Genomic DNA, 16,646 nt, shown 5'->3' on the forward strand with positions numbered 1-16,646 from the left:
GCCGAACCGCCTTAAGTTCCGGAAACGTATCATACATCTCCTTTTCTCTACCTCTTTCCCTTCCCTGCTAATCACCCCACTGCCGCTGAGACTGGCAGCCTGGACATTCATGAATTTCACAGACACCAAGGCCCTTGCCCAGTCGACACCAACACCCCTCCACGCCCCCCGGCACTGCCCTTGTGGGTCTCCTACTGTGCGGATGTTCATCCCACCAGTGGAATTCCACTGCCATAGCACTTAGCCAGCGATACCTCCCCAGGCAACCTCAGCACTTCCCTCCCCTGCCAGCACTTGCCCATACCTTGCTCCACCCCCGCTCCCCTTCTCTTCACCGCACTTGCACGTCCGTTTGTCACAAGGCCTAGTAGGACCACGATTGTATATTTTCTGTCTTTTGCCATTCTTTTTTCCTCCCCTTGTTCCCTCCCCACTTTGCCTTGTGGCGCCTTGAAACACTATTTTGTTGTACAGGCGCTTAACAAATGCCCAATAAATAAATATATATAATTTTTAGGTGTCATACTGCTGAAAATAAGGGGTACCAATGCAAATATCTCTCCAGTGACGTGTGGCGAATTGGCATGCAAGCAGGGTGGTATTTTGCAGGCCCACTGTGCCTTTTCCCAGTGTCTCAACAGGCTAGTAATGGAATGAAAAATTGTATATTATCCCCTGAAGTTTTACGTGCAGTGATTGCCTCTAACATAGAAATCGTCTGTGTGGTGTACAACGCTGTAACATTGGCTTCTTGGTTGCCATGGAAGGCAGGACACAAGGAGGTTGGTTAATGTGTTGTGTACACTAGTGAGTGATGACAGGTGCATCAAAGAATGGTTGATTCAACAAATATTTGTGCTGCTAGATATTGACTGTTTTCTGCCAGTATGCTAGCCATTAGCCACGTAGAAGCCAATAAAGAGTTCTCGTTGTCTCACTGAGAAAATGCACACGGAGAAGCTGTGATTTTTGTGTGTCCTATCCCAGGGTGTTATGGGCCACATCAGGCCAGTCAGAAACATCCTGTTAGGGGTGGAGCTACTTAGGGGAAGGAGAAACAATGTTTCTTTCTTTAGGCTTTGTAAATGAGGTCTGTCTGGGGTTTCTTTCTTCCTGCTGACAGATTTTATCCATCAGCAGTGATTATTGGATACCGACGCTTCAGCCTGTGATGAATCAACTTCCAGGGCACCAGTGGTCCAGGGATAAATATCGGTTTCTAAACTATCAATCAGCCCCACACCTGTAGTACACCCGAAGGGATCCGAGCAGATTGGAAGCACAGGCAAATTATAAACCTCCTTGTACAATTTTGGTAACGTGGACGGAACGGCAGGCTTCTCTGCACAAGGTCGTGGATCGTTGGTTAGTTGAAATACAGCAAAAATACAATTATTACCCAATGATAAAAGGGACTGCCCAGTCAAGGTTGTATAACAATATCTACTTTATTATTATCACAACAGCCAGTTCTAGCACACTACATAATACATCCCACCCTGCAAAGGAATGTAGAGGACAGACAGTTTCAAGAAGGAAAGGGAATGCATTCTGGATACTGACAGGAGGGTAGTCAGTAAAGTAATTAATAGCAATAGTTAAGGGATACTGAGTTTCAACACAAAGGGAGCAATGGGTCGTTAAATGTCACTAGGGGCCTTCTGAGAAGGACCAGGGGGAGAGAACCACAATGTGCCTTGTGCTTGTAGAAGTTCTTGGTGCTCGACAGGATCGAGTCGGTTTCAGGGCGTTTTGCAGCTCCTGCGACAGAGTTCAAGAAGGTAGACCACTGCGGCTATCAGGTGCCAGGCAGTTCGGCAAGCGAGTTTGGACAAACAGCTGCAGGCTGGCCTACATGGTGGCTCGGGTCAGGCATTGTTGTCTCGGTGGTGGTTATTGGGTGTGAAGTGATGGTCGAGGCGTCTCGGACGGCGTGCGTGATTGCAGCGTGACAACAGTCAGTGGTGCAGTTGATTGCAGCTCTAGGTGCTCGAATGGCTCGGAAATGTCCTTTAAGGTGGACGCTGGTTGATGCTTGTTGATGCACTCCTCCTAGCTTCTTCACTGGGCTTGTGTCGTCCTTTAAGGCGGACGGCCCAAAGCTGAGAGGAGGGTGTTGCAGGCACTGGGTTTGGTTCAGAGACTCTCTAGCACTTCCCACCTAGGAAGCTTTCTTGCAGAACATAGTAGGGCATGCTGCATGCTGGCTGGGTACCGGTTGTGGATATGCTGGAGGGTCCTCTGGATTCTGAATCTCCCTCTGATCCATGGGAGATGTTTAGGGGAGGGATCTTGCTTCCCTATTTGGCAATCATGGCCTTCCTTCACAGGCGGAAGCTGTAAGGCAGACTGTACCTTCAGCCAGGGTCCAAATTAGTTCTTCTTGTTACTCCTTGCAAAGTCTTCAGTTGATCTGCTCAAAAGAGGGTCTCAGCCATTTTTAAAAGCCAAATGGGCCACAGTGATTGGTGTAGGCTAAGCCTACCTCAATGAACCAATCCTGTGTCCCCACCAACAATCTCCTGTATGTGTGAGGTCATAACCAGAGTGCTTTTCAACAGAAAAGGTAAAGGGGTGAAAACATGTAATACTAAGTCCCACCCATCTTCCTGTCTGTTATGGATATTGATATTGTATTTGTACCGTGCTCATACACAAGTGTTTCAGAGCGCGATGAGGCAGGGGAGGGGAACAAGGGAGAACAAAACAACGATCTTACTAGGCTGAGTGACGTTGAGACCACACGTGGATCAAAGGTTCTCTCTCTCTAGTTAATGGAGATCTCTGTGGTTTCTGATTAAAGCAGCAGGTCTCCCTTGAAGCTGTGGTGGGTCCAGACTTTGTCTCCATCAAATCACATACTCCTACCTTCTTAATGGGGTTTCCCTTCAGGAATAACTACTGTAATACACGCATTCCGAAACATGACATTTCACTGTTCATTGATGCTAAGGGTGGGAGCTGGCTTCAGGTTGACACAGTGCATATCAAAGGTTGTTGGGCGTTCCTGTCTCCTTTGTTCACCTCTGCAGCTAGGCCCCATGTGGGCCTGTTTGAAGTAGTCTCTATTATAATGCTAATTATGTTAATTGCTGCCACCATGCTGCAGTGCTTACACAAAAGGGCAGGGAGTATCCATAGAGCCTTTGACAGTTAATTAGGCTGGCCATAGCAGGAGGAAGATTTTGCCCTCCCCCTTCTGAGAGAAACGCCATGCACCTTGCACAAATCTCACTTATGGTATGGTTGCAATGTTGCACAAAAACACCAAATGTCACCCTCTGTACGTACTTTTAAACTTGTATCAGCCTTCAAAAGGACCTAGGGGTCGAAACACGTGTCGGCTGAACTCACCTCAAGAAAACAAATAAATAAGATAAAATAAAAATAAATCTTTTTGCACCAAGCCCTGAACAAATCTGGAAACTGCGCGGAAAATCTAGTCTTTTCCAAAAAAAACAAATGCGAGGTATCCAGGTTAACCCCCTTTTCCTCATATGGTATAGGACTGGGACGGCGAAGATGAGGACTTGGAGTAATGAATGTTACCAGTAAGTAATCGGCCATCATCTTTAGTTCCTCCTCGTGTACCCATTCCTTGTGTGTCGGCTTCATATTTTATGTGATGGCGAGATATGACGGCACTGCTTCAGGCCTATTTCCGAGGCCTAGCAAACCTCTTATGACAGTCATTCTTGCATTACTCGAATGCCTTCCGTCACAAGACAATCGCATTGCACTCACTTGCACTGGCCCCCTCCCGTCAGTACTTCAATCTTCTCGAAGCCACCATGCAGGTGTCTCTACTGTCTCAATTAAGTTTTGTAACAAGCAGCAGTTCGGTCTTGGAGCCATCCTCACCAAAGGAACACTTTTTTTAATCTCGTTCCCGCCTTGGTAAATGCCTATAAAATGTAAGTGGAGCAGTCTGACCTGCCACCTCGATTGTTTGTTAATGCCAGCATATAAAGATTTGTTTTGTGTTCCAGGGAACAGTGTGTGCCAGGCTGCCAGCGAATCCATTGATTCGAGCCCCCGTTGCCTGCGCTCTTGTTTTACTGCCTGGGGATTTCACAGCGCAGTCTGAGAACTCTTAAAATCCACCAGAGAAACTTACTTTTCACTTGCATTTCAATTAATGGAATATCGTTTCCATGATCTAATATAAAGTGGCAGGTGTCTGAGAGTACAGCACGAAGGCCTTTATTACAAAAAAAACTTTGCAGTGACGCAGTGCAATTTCTCTCAAGTACAGAAACTAAACTAGTACATATTTGCACTGCCGCAAATGTGTGTAATGGGTCAGGATTACATAAACCTATTGCAGGTGGAACAAACCATATATACACATATATGACAACGAAGAATTGAAGTTGGGTTCGTATTAGACCAGGTTTTGTAACAACATTTCTGGGGGCGGGAAACCAGTTGCTGAGTACTCAGCACAGGATGAAAAGAGTGAGTTATGAGGGAGTCCTTATGTTTGTCTATTGTTAGTTTGATTAAGTTTCATGGAGAACTGACTGGATTTTTCTGAGGCGGAAAATCGCACCGTCACGCTACAAGACAAAGGGAACATTTACGCGCCCAGGAATGTGACCGTTTTCTGGCATAGTCCAGAGGGCAAGAGCCTGAAGGCTGAAAGGGACATGAGACGTCTGTCACTTCCTAGTTATGCGATGCAAAGCGCCTTGACTTCACGGGTATGTGGCCGCCGCCATGGAGGCGGATGTGAGCTGGTCGGTTCCATGTCATTTAATTGCGGGATGTTTTTTCGCAGGGTGTTTTACCACAGATTTCTTTATGAAAAAACTCATCAGATTTTTTATTTTTTATTTTTGCGGGGGTTACTCCCCTAGCCCCTATCCCCTTTATTTTTTTCTATATTCCCGAACACCCACACCCAATTTATATATTTTTCTAACCCCCCCAAAAATTTGATTCGTTTTTTCGGCAAAGAATTCACGGTAAAAAAACCCTCGAAAAAACATCCTTCGATGAAAGGACGTCCTACCGAGCTGGTCTTAAGCAGTGAACCAGTAGGATGAGAAATCACTGTCCCTGTGTGGAAGTGTAGAGCGTAGCCGGCATACGTAGAGCGTAGCCGGCATACGTAGAGCGTAGCCGGCATACAATGGACAAGAGATGAGCCTTCAATCCTCTTTTGAAAGATAAGAGCGTTCCACCTCTTAGTTTAGGCGGGAAGCTAATCCAGTGTGTAGTATTTGCCACAATACCGGTGAGCAGATGGAAACCGGTGTTGGAGAAGTAGCCAAGTGTTCTTCCATCTAGGGTCATGAGGCCTAGTTGCAATGTTTCCAAGTGGATAACTTCGCTTTTTAGCATCCAACGCGAGTACTTCAAGGCCGATGCAGTATGATCTGGCCCTTTTCGAGCAAATGTTATCCGTGCGGCCGGATTTTGAGTTCTTTGGAGTTTTTATAATGTCTTTGTGGGAAGCTCAGCGTGTAGATGTCATTGCAGTAGTCGAGTCAGGATGTGGTCGCTGCATTCTCCTTTTGATAAACAGTAACTTACTTATTTATTTTTTATTTTAATTTTGATGTGCATATAGTCAAATCATGACTTTATACACATTCCAAAATCATGATCAGTGAATTCACTAATAACCATTAATTTCCTAAAACAAACCCATTTCATAAAACAGGTTCATACAAAATGTCCAATAAATAATTACAATATTAAACACCATAATACATACTAAGATCCTCCCCCCCTCATAAAACAATTCCACAGTTGCTGATTACAAGATCTAAAACCATAAAGCCTATGATATGATAGGTTCTTTATAACGCGCAGAATACCCAGAGGTTTCTCGGGGATCGAACCTGTGTTGCTCTGTGTCGTCTTGCTTCCAAGGCGAGTGTGTTGCCCCAGAGCTATCCTCCCGAGACGACATGTTTAATAAAACGTGGTTCCCTAATAACATTCAAACGTGTGCAATCTGCGAACAGGTGTTTCATGCTTTCCAAAGTGTCTCCCCACATAGTCTACAAAACCTCCTGTAGTGGGGGATACCAATGCGAGCACCTCTAATTTCAAGAGTCGGCATACAGTTCAATTTGATAAGCATATATGTCCTAGAAATAGCTGCGCGAGGATAGGCCCTCAGATATTTAGGTTTTTTCTGTCTGCCAACAATATAGGCCACAGATTCCTTACTATTGATCTTTGTGGCCTGGTCCACCCCATCTGCTCGTTATCAATAGTTTTCAATACTTTCTTCACTCTCTATTTGAATATAGATAATACCATTCCCGTAGGACTGCCGCCCAGCAAGTAGTACCAGTGTCCCTCAGTCTTGTTAACAGTTAAGGTGTCGTTTCCTCGGGCTATCGCCCATCCTGTGGAAGAATTGAGGATCACCCCCACACACGTGGAAGCCCATGCTCTGGGTGACTCAGGCCCGGTAGCTCCTGCATAGGATCGGCGAAAGGCACATCCTTGCCTCCTTTCATCTTTGCTGATGCGTTCTTGACTTGGCTCGTTGGTTGGGCTGGAGGCAACCTGTGTTCAATATTTTGAAATGTCTGCAGCGCTAAGTGTCATCTTTTTCATTGGATCCCTCCTTTTGAGTTGTGGCGTTAGCCAGGGCCCATTACAATGCCCATCGTTCATGCTGCTCAGAGTAGCGTTGCATGGTTCTAAACGGCCCTTTCTGCTTTGGCTTGACCCCCTGATTTGCCCATTGTATTCTGGCTTTGTGATTGGAGCAGTTTGATGTTTCAAGGTGTGTGCGTCCTTAAGCAGAAACGGTAATGCTTCTTGGTTTTGGCTATTGGTTGGTGCTTCAGCACCTACTAAAAGCCAAAAGCATTAGAGTACGGATGTGATAGAAATGTGAGGAGGTATACATAGCTTTTGGGTGTTTGGCTTTTTACCTACTCATTGACCTGCATGGCCATGCTAATTCCTTTAGTCATTCTCACCCTTACCAGCCCATCCCCACCCAAAACACACCCTCCAGGTATCTATATGGCTAGCTTGATCATGCAGTGATAGCATGGTTTATGCTGTATAGGGCCTGCCAGTGTTATTTCTAATTAGTCTTCTGCAAGTTAATGGCTTAATTGCAGCTATACATTTACTCCTGGTGTAATACAAATCTTAGCCAAGTGTGACTGCAGCCACTTTATTTATAAGGAAATATGTGTTTTCTTGCATCAGTTCCGATCACCGAAGTCCTGATGGAAAAAAAGCTTTGGCAAAGGCAAGAGTTTTGTCTTGTATATAGGTATTAAATAGGCATTTCCCATGGAATGATATCACATTGCCTTGTACTCACACCATTTGCCGCATATCACCATCTTAATGGAAACTAGTACCATCATGGCAGTGCATGGCAAATGGCCATCCTACACAAAGGCCAACACTCTTGGCTTTGTCAGTGCTTGTTCTTTATCATTGGCTGGCGTGAAAGAGCGCGAGGGAAGTGGTGCGAGTTTTTCGGTTACGTTAAATCGGCCTACTTCTCACAGGTGTTGCAATCAGAGGTCGGAAGAGTAGGGCAGAAGAAAGCGAAGCAGTGCTGTTGCCCTGCTGGAACAGGGCGGGGCAGCCTTTTGGCAGTGCGGGAGGGCTGCATGGCAACGTCCCAGCAGGACAGCTGGTTTCCCTGCTTCAGGACCATTAGAAATTCTGCAAAATAAAGGCAGGACTCTCTGGCGTTAACACAATGTGTGCGTGGTTGCTGGTTGCCCTGCCAGGCTCCCAGTTGGGCAGCATGCACACACACCCCTCCCTTGGCTTTAGTTGTGGCTATGATGATTGCAGGTCATGCACACATTGCCTGCAGTCTGGAAGGATGGAGCTTATGAGTGCCTGAGCTGCCTTTGCTGATCCTGATACTAGGGGCTGCCATGTGGTGGAGAAGAAAGCCGCACTTCCGGTCACCGGAAGCTCCAATAGGTTGGTCTTAATGCATTGGAGTGCAGCTGGGGAGAGATGGCATAGCAGGGGGGACACAATGCGTGTTAGTTTTGTTTGGTTATTTACCCACCCATTAACTGACCATGGCCATTCTCAACCACTTCCTGCCACTCCACGCCCAAACACGCCCTCCTTGGAGCTCTCTGAGCTAGCTCTATCAAGCCTTAAAAGCAAACTTTGCACTCAAGTGTCTGCCAGGTTTTTTTATTTGGAAACAGCCTTCCAAAAGTTAATGGTTTAATTGGTGTTGTCAATGCGCTACTGGTGTAATAAAAATGTTTTGACCAGGTCTTCCTTCAGCCACCTGATTTAAAAGCAGTATGCATGTCCTTCACTGAAGTCCTGTTAAAAACAAGCATTGGCAAAGCCAACAGTTTCGGCCTATGTATAGGTAGAAATGCATTTACCAGGCGCTGCTAGCACGTGCACCATTTTCCAGCCTCTACCGTTAAAGGCCAGTTAGTATCATTATGGCATTGCCTGGCAAGTACCTTTCCCATATCTACACGAAAGCCAACATTGTTGGCATTGCCAGTGCTTGTTTCTATTATCTTTCATGCAAGCTCAGTGACTGTGCACTCACATAACAAAGGTACCAAAATTGGTTCATGCAACCAAACATATGATTTATTTGTGTGCCCCGAGTTTTCTTGCGCCTTGACTATTTAACTCTCCCTGGCTTTTCTCCTCGCCTCTTAAACTCAGAGGCGTAGCCAGGATTGTCTAACAAATGGGGTCTGAAGATAATGTAGTTGGGCCCACCGCAGTGCCATTAATATCTGTAAATACCCATAGAGCGCTCCTGAGTGGGCATTTACAGATTTTGGGTGGGCCTTATTTTGCCTGTGTTTATTGGGGAAGATACCCCAAAGAGAAACCCAATTCATGGTTCCACCAACTGTGCTAGGGCGCTTGCGTACCACCTGGGAAAGAAAGCTCACCTGCCCCTCGCGGTTGTGCTGGAGTGGACAAACCATCGAAGGCCTGCGAAAGAGATGAAATGTTCCTAGAGGTGGCCGTCATGGCAGATGGGTACCTTGCTCTAACGCATATTTATTTATTTAGCATTTGTATAGCGCTCACACAGCCCGCGGGCATCGAGGCGCTGTTACAGGAATCGTTTTTTTTTAGTTGCGTAATTGTTTTTTGTCTTAGTTGCGTATTTATAGCGCGCTTAAATATGCAGAGGGTTCTAAGCACGAACCGGGGATCGAACCTCTGTTGCTTCATGTCATCTTGCTTCCAAGGCGAGCACGTTGCCGCTGAGCTATCCTACCGGGGCCATATAGAGCCCCGTCATGCACCACGTAATGCATCGGCTTAGGTGATAGAAGAAATGATTGCGAGCGAGCAAGCCAAATGAACTTGACGCAATACTGTAGACCATTGCGTAGTATTACGGACTTCAACAGCGATATGCCGTCAGCCTCAACAAAGAGGGTCTATCCTCCCCCACGTAGACATATCTGCAGGACAGCCGCTCACAAACCATGGGTCACTCCACCATGGAGAATCCGGGGCTACCCGTGCAGGAAGTGGGTAGGCGGGGCTTTTCCACCTGTTGACAACTACCCCTCACCCATACACATTCTGCGGAAGAAGGACAAGACCAGATTGGCGCCGGAGACATGACCTATCCCTAGAGGGGGAAGCGAACATCAGAAGGGGACAGGAAGCAGGAAGTGTGGTTTGTTTGGGTGAGGTCACAGGAGGATGTGAAGGTGGACCAAGAGAGCTGCTGGCGGGAGGAAGGTATATCAGCTCATGGAGGAGGTGGTTGAAGAAGCATTGGTGGAAGAGTGGCCACAGATCTGCAGTGCGAGTGTGAATGTTTGGGTGGCCAGTGAGTAGAGTAAGTTATGTGGTTAGAAAAGAGTGGAAGGAGGGTGGTTGACTAGCTTGGTGGGAGGAGGGGTGTAGTAGCAGGAGCAAGGAAGGAGTGGGGCAGGAGTGCGGACAACAGTGGGTTAGGGCAAACCTAGGGAGGAGTGCACCATTGGAGGGACAGAGAATTGGCAGGAGGAGTAGGAGGAGAAACGATTGAGTAAGAGTTGATAGAGAGAGATGTAGATGAGCTCGAGCGGAGTAGTTTGAGTATGAGTAAATGCTAGGCACAATCCCAGACCCTTTTTAAAACACTAACCTTTGACAAGAGTAGAGAAAGCAAGGAGGTCCTGAAGGGGGTTTAGACCCTAGGCACATAGGGAGTCATTTCTAAGTGAAGCCAGTAATTAGACAGTAGGGGGTTACTGCTCGTAGGAACGCACCTGGAATAAAGGGGTCAGAGTGGTATCCTGGCCGATTTGTGACATCAGCCATTCGTCCTATGCTTCCCTTATCTCCCCGGTTTTCATTTACCCCTTCCCTTTGCTCCTCCTCTCTTCTTCCCTTTGGAAGTCTTCTTTTTTGCTTCGTTTGTGTGATATATAAATGCATTCATGGCTTGTCTCCATCCTCTCTCGCTTCTCTGACCTCCCTATATCCCCCTTCTCACTCTCTTTGCTCCCAACATGTATCTGCTAACAGTTCCCTAACCGCTTCATATTTTTGGCACTCACTTAAATAAACCTGCCTACTTTCCAGTCTGCCCAATTATTGATCTCTTTGGCTTCTGTTACTGCTTGGCATCACCTCTGCATAATCTTTGCTGTATTATGTGGTACCATTTATATTAACTTCTGTGGAGTGCTTCAGCGAAGCTCTAAATCATTTCAACAAATGCACCTAAATCGTTCAACAGCATAACCCCATCCCGCTCTGCCCCATCTCCTGTACATATGTGAATGCTGGGAAGGGTCATCTTTCATCAGTTTGAACTTCCATCTCCGTGCCGTGCTCCCTGGATGTGCTAATGTCTCCCTTCACGTCACCTGGCTGTTGTATCCTTCGTTACATGTGGTATTCTGCTATAAGGCACCCAGACGTGGGATTGCTCAGGCTGTCTGAATATCCACATGTACACATCTTCTTTTCAAAACTCCTCTCTCTGTCTCTCCCTCCCTCCGTCCCTCCTACCTACCCACCAGCGCACCCTTCTGACAGTGCTTTCACCTGTCCAACTATTAAAGCCATTGTCCCATCCACTCGCAAATCCATTCACTCATACATTATCACAGATGGCCTCAAGAACACACCAACTCTCGAAGACCGTTCAAGGGTTTTTATTGAAAGGCTTGAAGAGGTGCTCACTAAGGGCCGCCCTCTCTCGCTCTTCTCCTGGGGGCGGTCCCGTCCCTGCCCAGGCCTATATCCCAGCGTAAATCCTTGGAGATCTGCAACCCCCTACTCCCGATTTGCTGATTGTGATGGCCTAAGGGCAAACACCCTTTATATCTCGATCCCTCTGGGAACCTGAGGGTTAGGCGAGCAATACAAATGTAACAATAAATAAATAAATAAACCATGTAGGTGCATCCTAAACCAGGCTGCACAATACAATTGGTGCAGGAAGTTTCTTTCAAGCCCTGAGGTCTTGCTTCCTCCTTTCCTGGCATGCCCTAATATTGATGGTCCATCCTTCCTCTCGCTCTCTTCTCCTCTCTTTCTTCCTCCCACGCTATCATTCTTTCCCCTCTTTCTCTCCGATGTTCTTCTTGCTCCTAGTCCCCTCCACTCTATGCTACGACTAATCCCATTATATTCTACTGCTCTCTGTGCAATACAGGAATGGGGCAACACAAGATGGCACCTGTTTCAGTCATGCAGGCGCAGGTAAAAGGGTGAAAGACTGGGGCCCTGCCAATGTCACACTCCGCCTCTGGAGCAGAACTGGCTCTTGTGGAAGCCCTGGTAGACCTCCCACCCCAGGTTGAGAGCAGGCCCCGTCCCCTCTTGACACGGTCAGGCCCCTGACCCTGCCACAATGGGTCTTCCCAGATTTCCAATTTCTGTCTGCGTGCTGACACTCGTCTCACTGGGACATGAGGGGAAAAGGCAGAATCAACCCGCCGAACGTGTGTTATGAAGTCTGTATCATCCGTGCTGTTATGAGCCTGTGCTCCCGTCTCAGGTTGCCAGAGGACTCCATGTCATCAGGGACGCCATACTCGACCTCTCGGCTCCATTTGCATTTACCATAAATTTACAACGGTACCAAGTTATTCAATTGAATTGCCTCAACACTAAAACTCCCAGCAGACAATTGATGGGGAAGTGAAAGCCCAGTACTGGGACATGGTGTTCTTCCTGACATGGTCACCTGGCCACCCTGCTCTCAATACATAATAAACGCAATGCCCCCGCATGTTCACTCTTGTTGTTAAATGAGACAGTAAGGTATAATATTGTTGCCTTGTGGCGTGGCAGAGTGTTTCCTCGTACATTCTCCGGGCAGTGCTGTGTGGATGCTCATTTCATATAGACTTCTTTATAGTATTGCTGTCCACGTCTGGGGCAAAGGTACCCACCACGTGGCGCAGCTCCTTTCTCCTAGCCCTGCTTCTCACCTTACTGGAAAGATGGTCTCGGGTGGATAGCTCAGGGGCAGCGCGCTTGCCTTGGAAGCAAGACGACGCGGCGCAACACCGGTTCGATCCCCGGGTCCGCGCTTAGAAACCTGTGGTTATATAAATAACCAATTACAATGTGTCTCTCCTTAATCCCTGCATCATAGTGTCTCTGTGCCATTCATTTCAATTCTATTGACTGACTGACTGACAAAGCTCTTGGTGGGAGTATCCGGTCTCACCCTTTGCTCACACAAACGCACGGGAAGCGATCATTCCAACGTTGTAGGGCCTGTGAGGGCCGCTTGGTAACCGTTTACCATCACATCTTTCTTATAGGTGGCAGAGAAGATCGCTGGCTGCAGAGGACAGTGGCAGGGCCAGCAGGTGAGCAGGGGGGCAGTGCCCCCTCTTCTAGATCCGCCTTGGTGCCCTATTATCCGCTCCCTCCTGGCACCAAAAGCTGCCTCGGCACCTGGCAGAGGACTGTAGTTATGAGACAGAGACACCTATGTGGTATCACTGCCAAGGAGTTACTCTTCATCATGTGAAGGGCATGCAGGCCTGCTGTATCCAAGGCAAGAATGCATGATGGGAATCTAGTGCACAGAGTGAGGCCCACGACACACACTAAGGTGGTCGGTGAACAACAAAGCATTGTGCTATGATCGGTGGGCATCCACCATCCTACTGAGGCCAAAGTGATTCTCCATGCTATTCTAAACCCAAATATCTCCACCGCTATGCGCCCAGAAGCAGCCAAACAGCAGACTGTGCGCTATGGAAGGCGGCTTTAAAGTATATTACTTGTATGGAATGGGAAGAAGCCATGTGTAGGGAGGACTGTTTTATAGAAGCCCAAAGGGCAAGGGGGGTGGGGTGTGCAATAGGATGAGCTATTTCCAGGCGGCGCAACTAAGTATGCTTGCAGGGTGGGCAAGGGAGGGCCATTTGAAACACTGGGTGCAGATGGAGCAGGGGGTTGTGGGGGAACACATGTGGAAGATACCGTGGCTGAGAAGAGGGGATAGGTCCACGGGGCTCAGGGAAAACCCCATAACAAGATGCAGACTGCAGATTCGGCATGAGGTGAATAGGAGCATAGATGGGCACCATGGCCGTCACTGAAAACACCTGTGCTTCGAAACCCAGTTTTTCCACCAGGGATGGAGCATTCTAGAATTGAGCGGTGGCCAGTAGGAGGGCTGAGGGAGCTTGAGGATTTGTATGAGGGGGCGGACTTCAAGAGATTCGCCAGATGTTCCTAGGATTTTGGGCTGAAATATAGGGATGTCTTTACTTACCAACAGCTTAAACACTGGGCAGGCACCTCGACAATGAAAGAGGGGGTGACCCTCACCACTATACCCTCCTTGTCCACCTCCTCTCCGCCCTTATTCACTCCCCGGTCATGCCTTCCACTCTCCGACTATCTGCCCATATCAGTCTAGCTACCTTAACTACCTTACTCCCATTGTATATAATCTGTATATCTATAACTGCACAGCAATGTAACCGAAGCTGAACATTTTCTTGTTGCTTTTTCTGCCCTGATACCCTTGGGTCTGGCGCGCCTTATAAATAATAAAACAAACAAACAAACAAAACAAACAGACTAGAGCACAGACGGGAAAGGACGATCTCAGATAGCGAGACCAATCGAGGACTTATTTCAACGATATACAAAAGAGACCGAGCAAGGCCTGCCGAAATTAAGGGGCAAGTGGGAGTCTGAAGCAGGAAGGGCAGTTCACGGATAGGGAGTGGGCTACACAAGGGGCTTTTGGGCCGTCCACGTCTACGCAGAGCCCGGAATTGCAGTACAACATATTGCATAGGTGGCACTACACGCGGAAGAGGGTGAATAAAATGACGGAATCCCACTCGCCACTGTGTTGGCGAGAGTGCAGGGAGGAGAGGACAGTGGGGCACATCTGGTGGGGGTGTTCGCAGCTGAAACACTTTTGGCAGGAAGTGAAGTCAAGAGTTAGCAAGATTCTAGGGTCCAGTCTAACCTTCGAACTGGCCTTTTTGCTGCTTAATACTTCTGGGCCGGGAGAAGCTGAGATCGGGGGGAGGTTGGGAGAATGGTACGACGACCTTTCATCGCTGTACATTTCAAAGCCTGGCATTTAAACGTGAATATTATAACGAAAATGTTCATCGAATTTTGAGGGGGAGAGGGCAAATAAGGGTTTGGGTGGGTACGGAATAGGTAAGAATAGGTGGGGTAAGGGGGAGAAAAAACTAAAAAAATCGATGAACATTTTCGTTAGAATGTACACGTTTAATAGCCAGGCATTGAAGAATATGGCGATGAAATGACACAGAGCCGGGAGAATTGGGTGCAAGCCTGATGCTAAGCGATGCATTGCGAGGCAATGGCGGAAGAGTGAAGCACCATCGATTGTACAGTGGTGCTATGCTGTGTGGGAAATCTTTAGGGTGCAAAGAGCGACAGCAGTCCATGGGGAGCCAGCACGGTTCAGGAAGGTTTGGTTTCCCTTTCTAGCGTACGCCCTTAAGGGTGCCAATCGGTTGTACATCCCCACAAGATTACCATTACTGGATATGTTGCCAGACGAAGAAGAGTGAAGAGCGAACAGAAAATTGATGAACAATGAAGGTATACATAGTTGGTGAATACCTGGGGGGCGCAGGGGGGAATTCTAGATATACCGGAGGTTGTAGATATAGGTCATGGTTATATGGTTGATATAGACATTGTTACGAATGGACAATTGTGACATTTATGTTTGCATTTATACAGCGCACACAAGCCCTCTGGCATCAGGGCGCCACACTCCAGTGACATGAGCCCCATTGGCTAGGAAAGTTCTGAGTTCAAGATTGGACAGTTGTACATAGGGGTCAACAGGTACAAAGAGTAGGTGTTTAAACAGAATGGTATAGGAGAGCGAGTTTGCTAGTATAATATCGATGGACAACTGTTTTTGCTTTTTTGTGCTATTCTTTGTCAATAAAGATTTGGTTGGAGAGAAAAAAAAGTACTTTCTTTCAATACAGGGGCCGGACTTTGTTCTTGTTAGCTTGGTGCGATTTTGATGAATCCCATTAAGTGTGCAGATGCTTGCGGACATAAAAACCCGCATTTGACCCAAGTGAGCTAAAGTCAGTCAAGTCATTTCGTGCAGTCCTTTGGAGCAAGGTTGCGGAGATGGGAGTCGCATATATCTGCACAGCATTGTCGGGCCGCCCTGCTTTTCCTCCTCTGCGGTTGTTCAGGTCACCCTGTCCTGAGCTAAACCACGTGAAACCATTCCCCTTTTGTTCTTCTTCCTGCGCAGCATGGCTCATTATCCCTCCGCTTTATCCCCTTCTCGCCATTGTCCTGCAGATCGTTTCAGCAGCGGAAACCTTGGCCCTGCACCCTTCCAGCAAGATTGCAAAGGAAAACCTTGAGGTGTTCTGCGAAGCCTGGGAGTCCCAACTCTGCGACATGTCCGTATTGCTGAGGGAAATCAATGACGTCTTTGAGGGGAGGCGAGGTAAGACGAATGCCGGGGCAAAACAGCTCCTACTTATATACATACAGCAACGAGAACCATACTTGCTTTTTTGTCGGTGCACAGAAGATTGTTTGTATTAATGGTAGATATATATGTATAACACGTGGTCAAATTAATATTTTTGGCATGTTCCTTAACTCGCAGAAGTTAATATGGCCCACTGTAGTGCAATCTCAAATTGATGTGTTCAATTTAAGTGAGGCTAGGTTGGAATTGAGGCCGAAACACGACAAGTCTGCTGCACCAGCCTCTGGGGCCAACTTGCAAGCGACGGGGCACCACAGAACGGGAGAGGGCAAAGTGCCCCTCACATTTTGTACCTTTACCATCCAGCGCAGAAGAACTCTGATTCACATGGGGAGTCTAGATGCAGGAGGCCGCATGGGCTCTGAGGAGACCTGACTGGATCTGTAAGAGTCGGGTGCGTGTCAGATACTTGAATATCCATTGGTATGTTACTCCCAGGCAGGTGGAGGCTGGAGTCCCATCAGTGCAAATCCATTATTTACATTTTCACTCCTCTTTCATTGTTGTAAATGGAAATAAGTGATGGAATGGCTCAGACTTTGCATGAGAAGTTTCCATCTGGTGCCTTGGAATACAGGGAAATTCTATACAGTCCCCTTTCCCCATTGCACTTCACCCACCCCTGCGCGGAGGAACAACAAATTGCAGGACTACCGCACAGAGATGCACTCAGGGAAAGACAGGCACGGCCCAG

The 16,646-nt window shown here is 47.5% G+C and overlaps 1 protein-coding gene across 2 annotated transcripts in view; it reads left to right on the top strand.

Moving 5' to 3' along the window:
* The window catches only part of CTNNAL1 (catenin alpha like 1), a 989,054-nt gene that overhangs the window by 707,165 nt on the left and 265,243 nt on the right, over positions 1-16,646 (top strand). For both annotated transcript variants that reach the window (XM_069620628.1, XM_069620627.1), the window contains exon 11: positions 15,754-15,904. In XM_069620628.1, the coding sequence (XP_069476729.1) occupies positions 15,754-15,904 (151 nt within the window). The remainder of the gene's footprint in view (positions 1-15,753; positions 15,905-16,646) is intronic.

Source organism: Ambystoma mexicanum, chromosome 5q (assembly GCF_040938575.1).
Source record: "Ambystoma mexicanum isolate Mex_15411 chromosome 5q, UKY_AmexF1_1, whole genome shotgun sequence".
In the NCBI taxonomy this organism is placed as follows: domain Eukaryota; kingdom Metazoa; phylum Chordata; class Amphibia; order Caudata; family Ambystomatidae; genus Ambystoma; species Ambystoma mexicanum.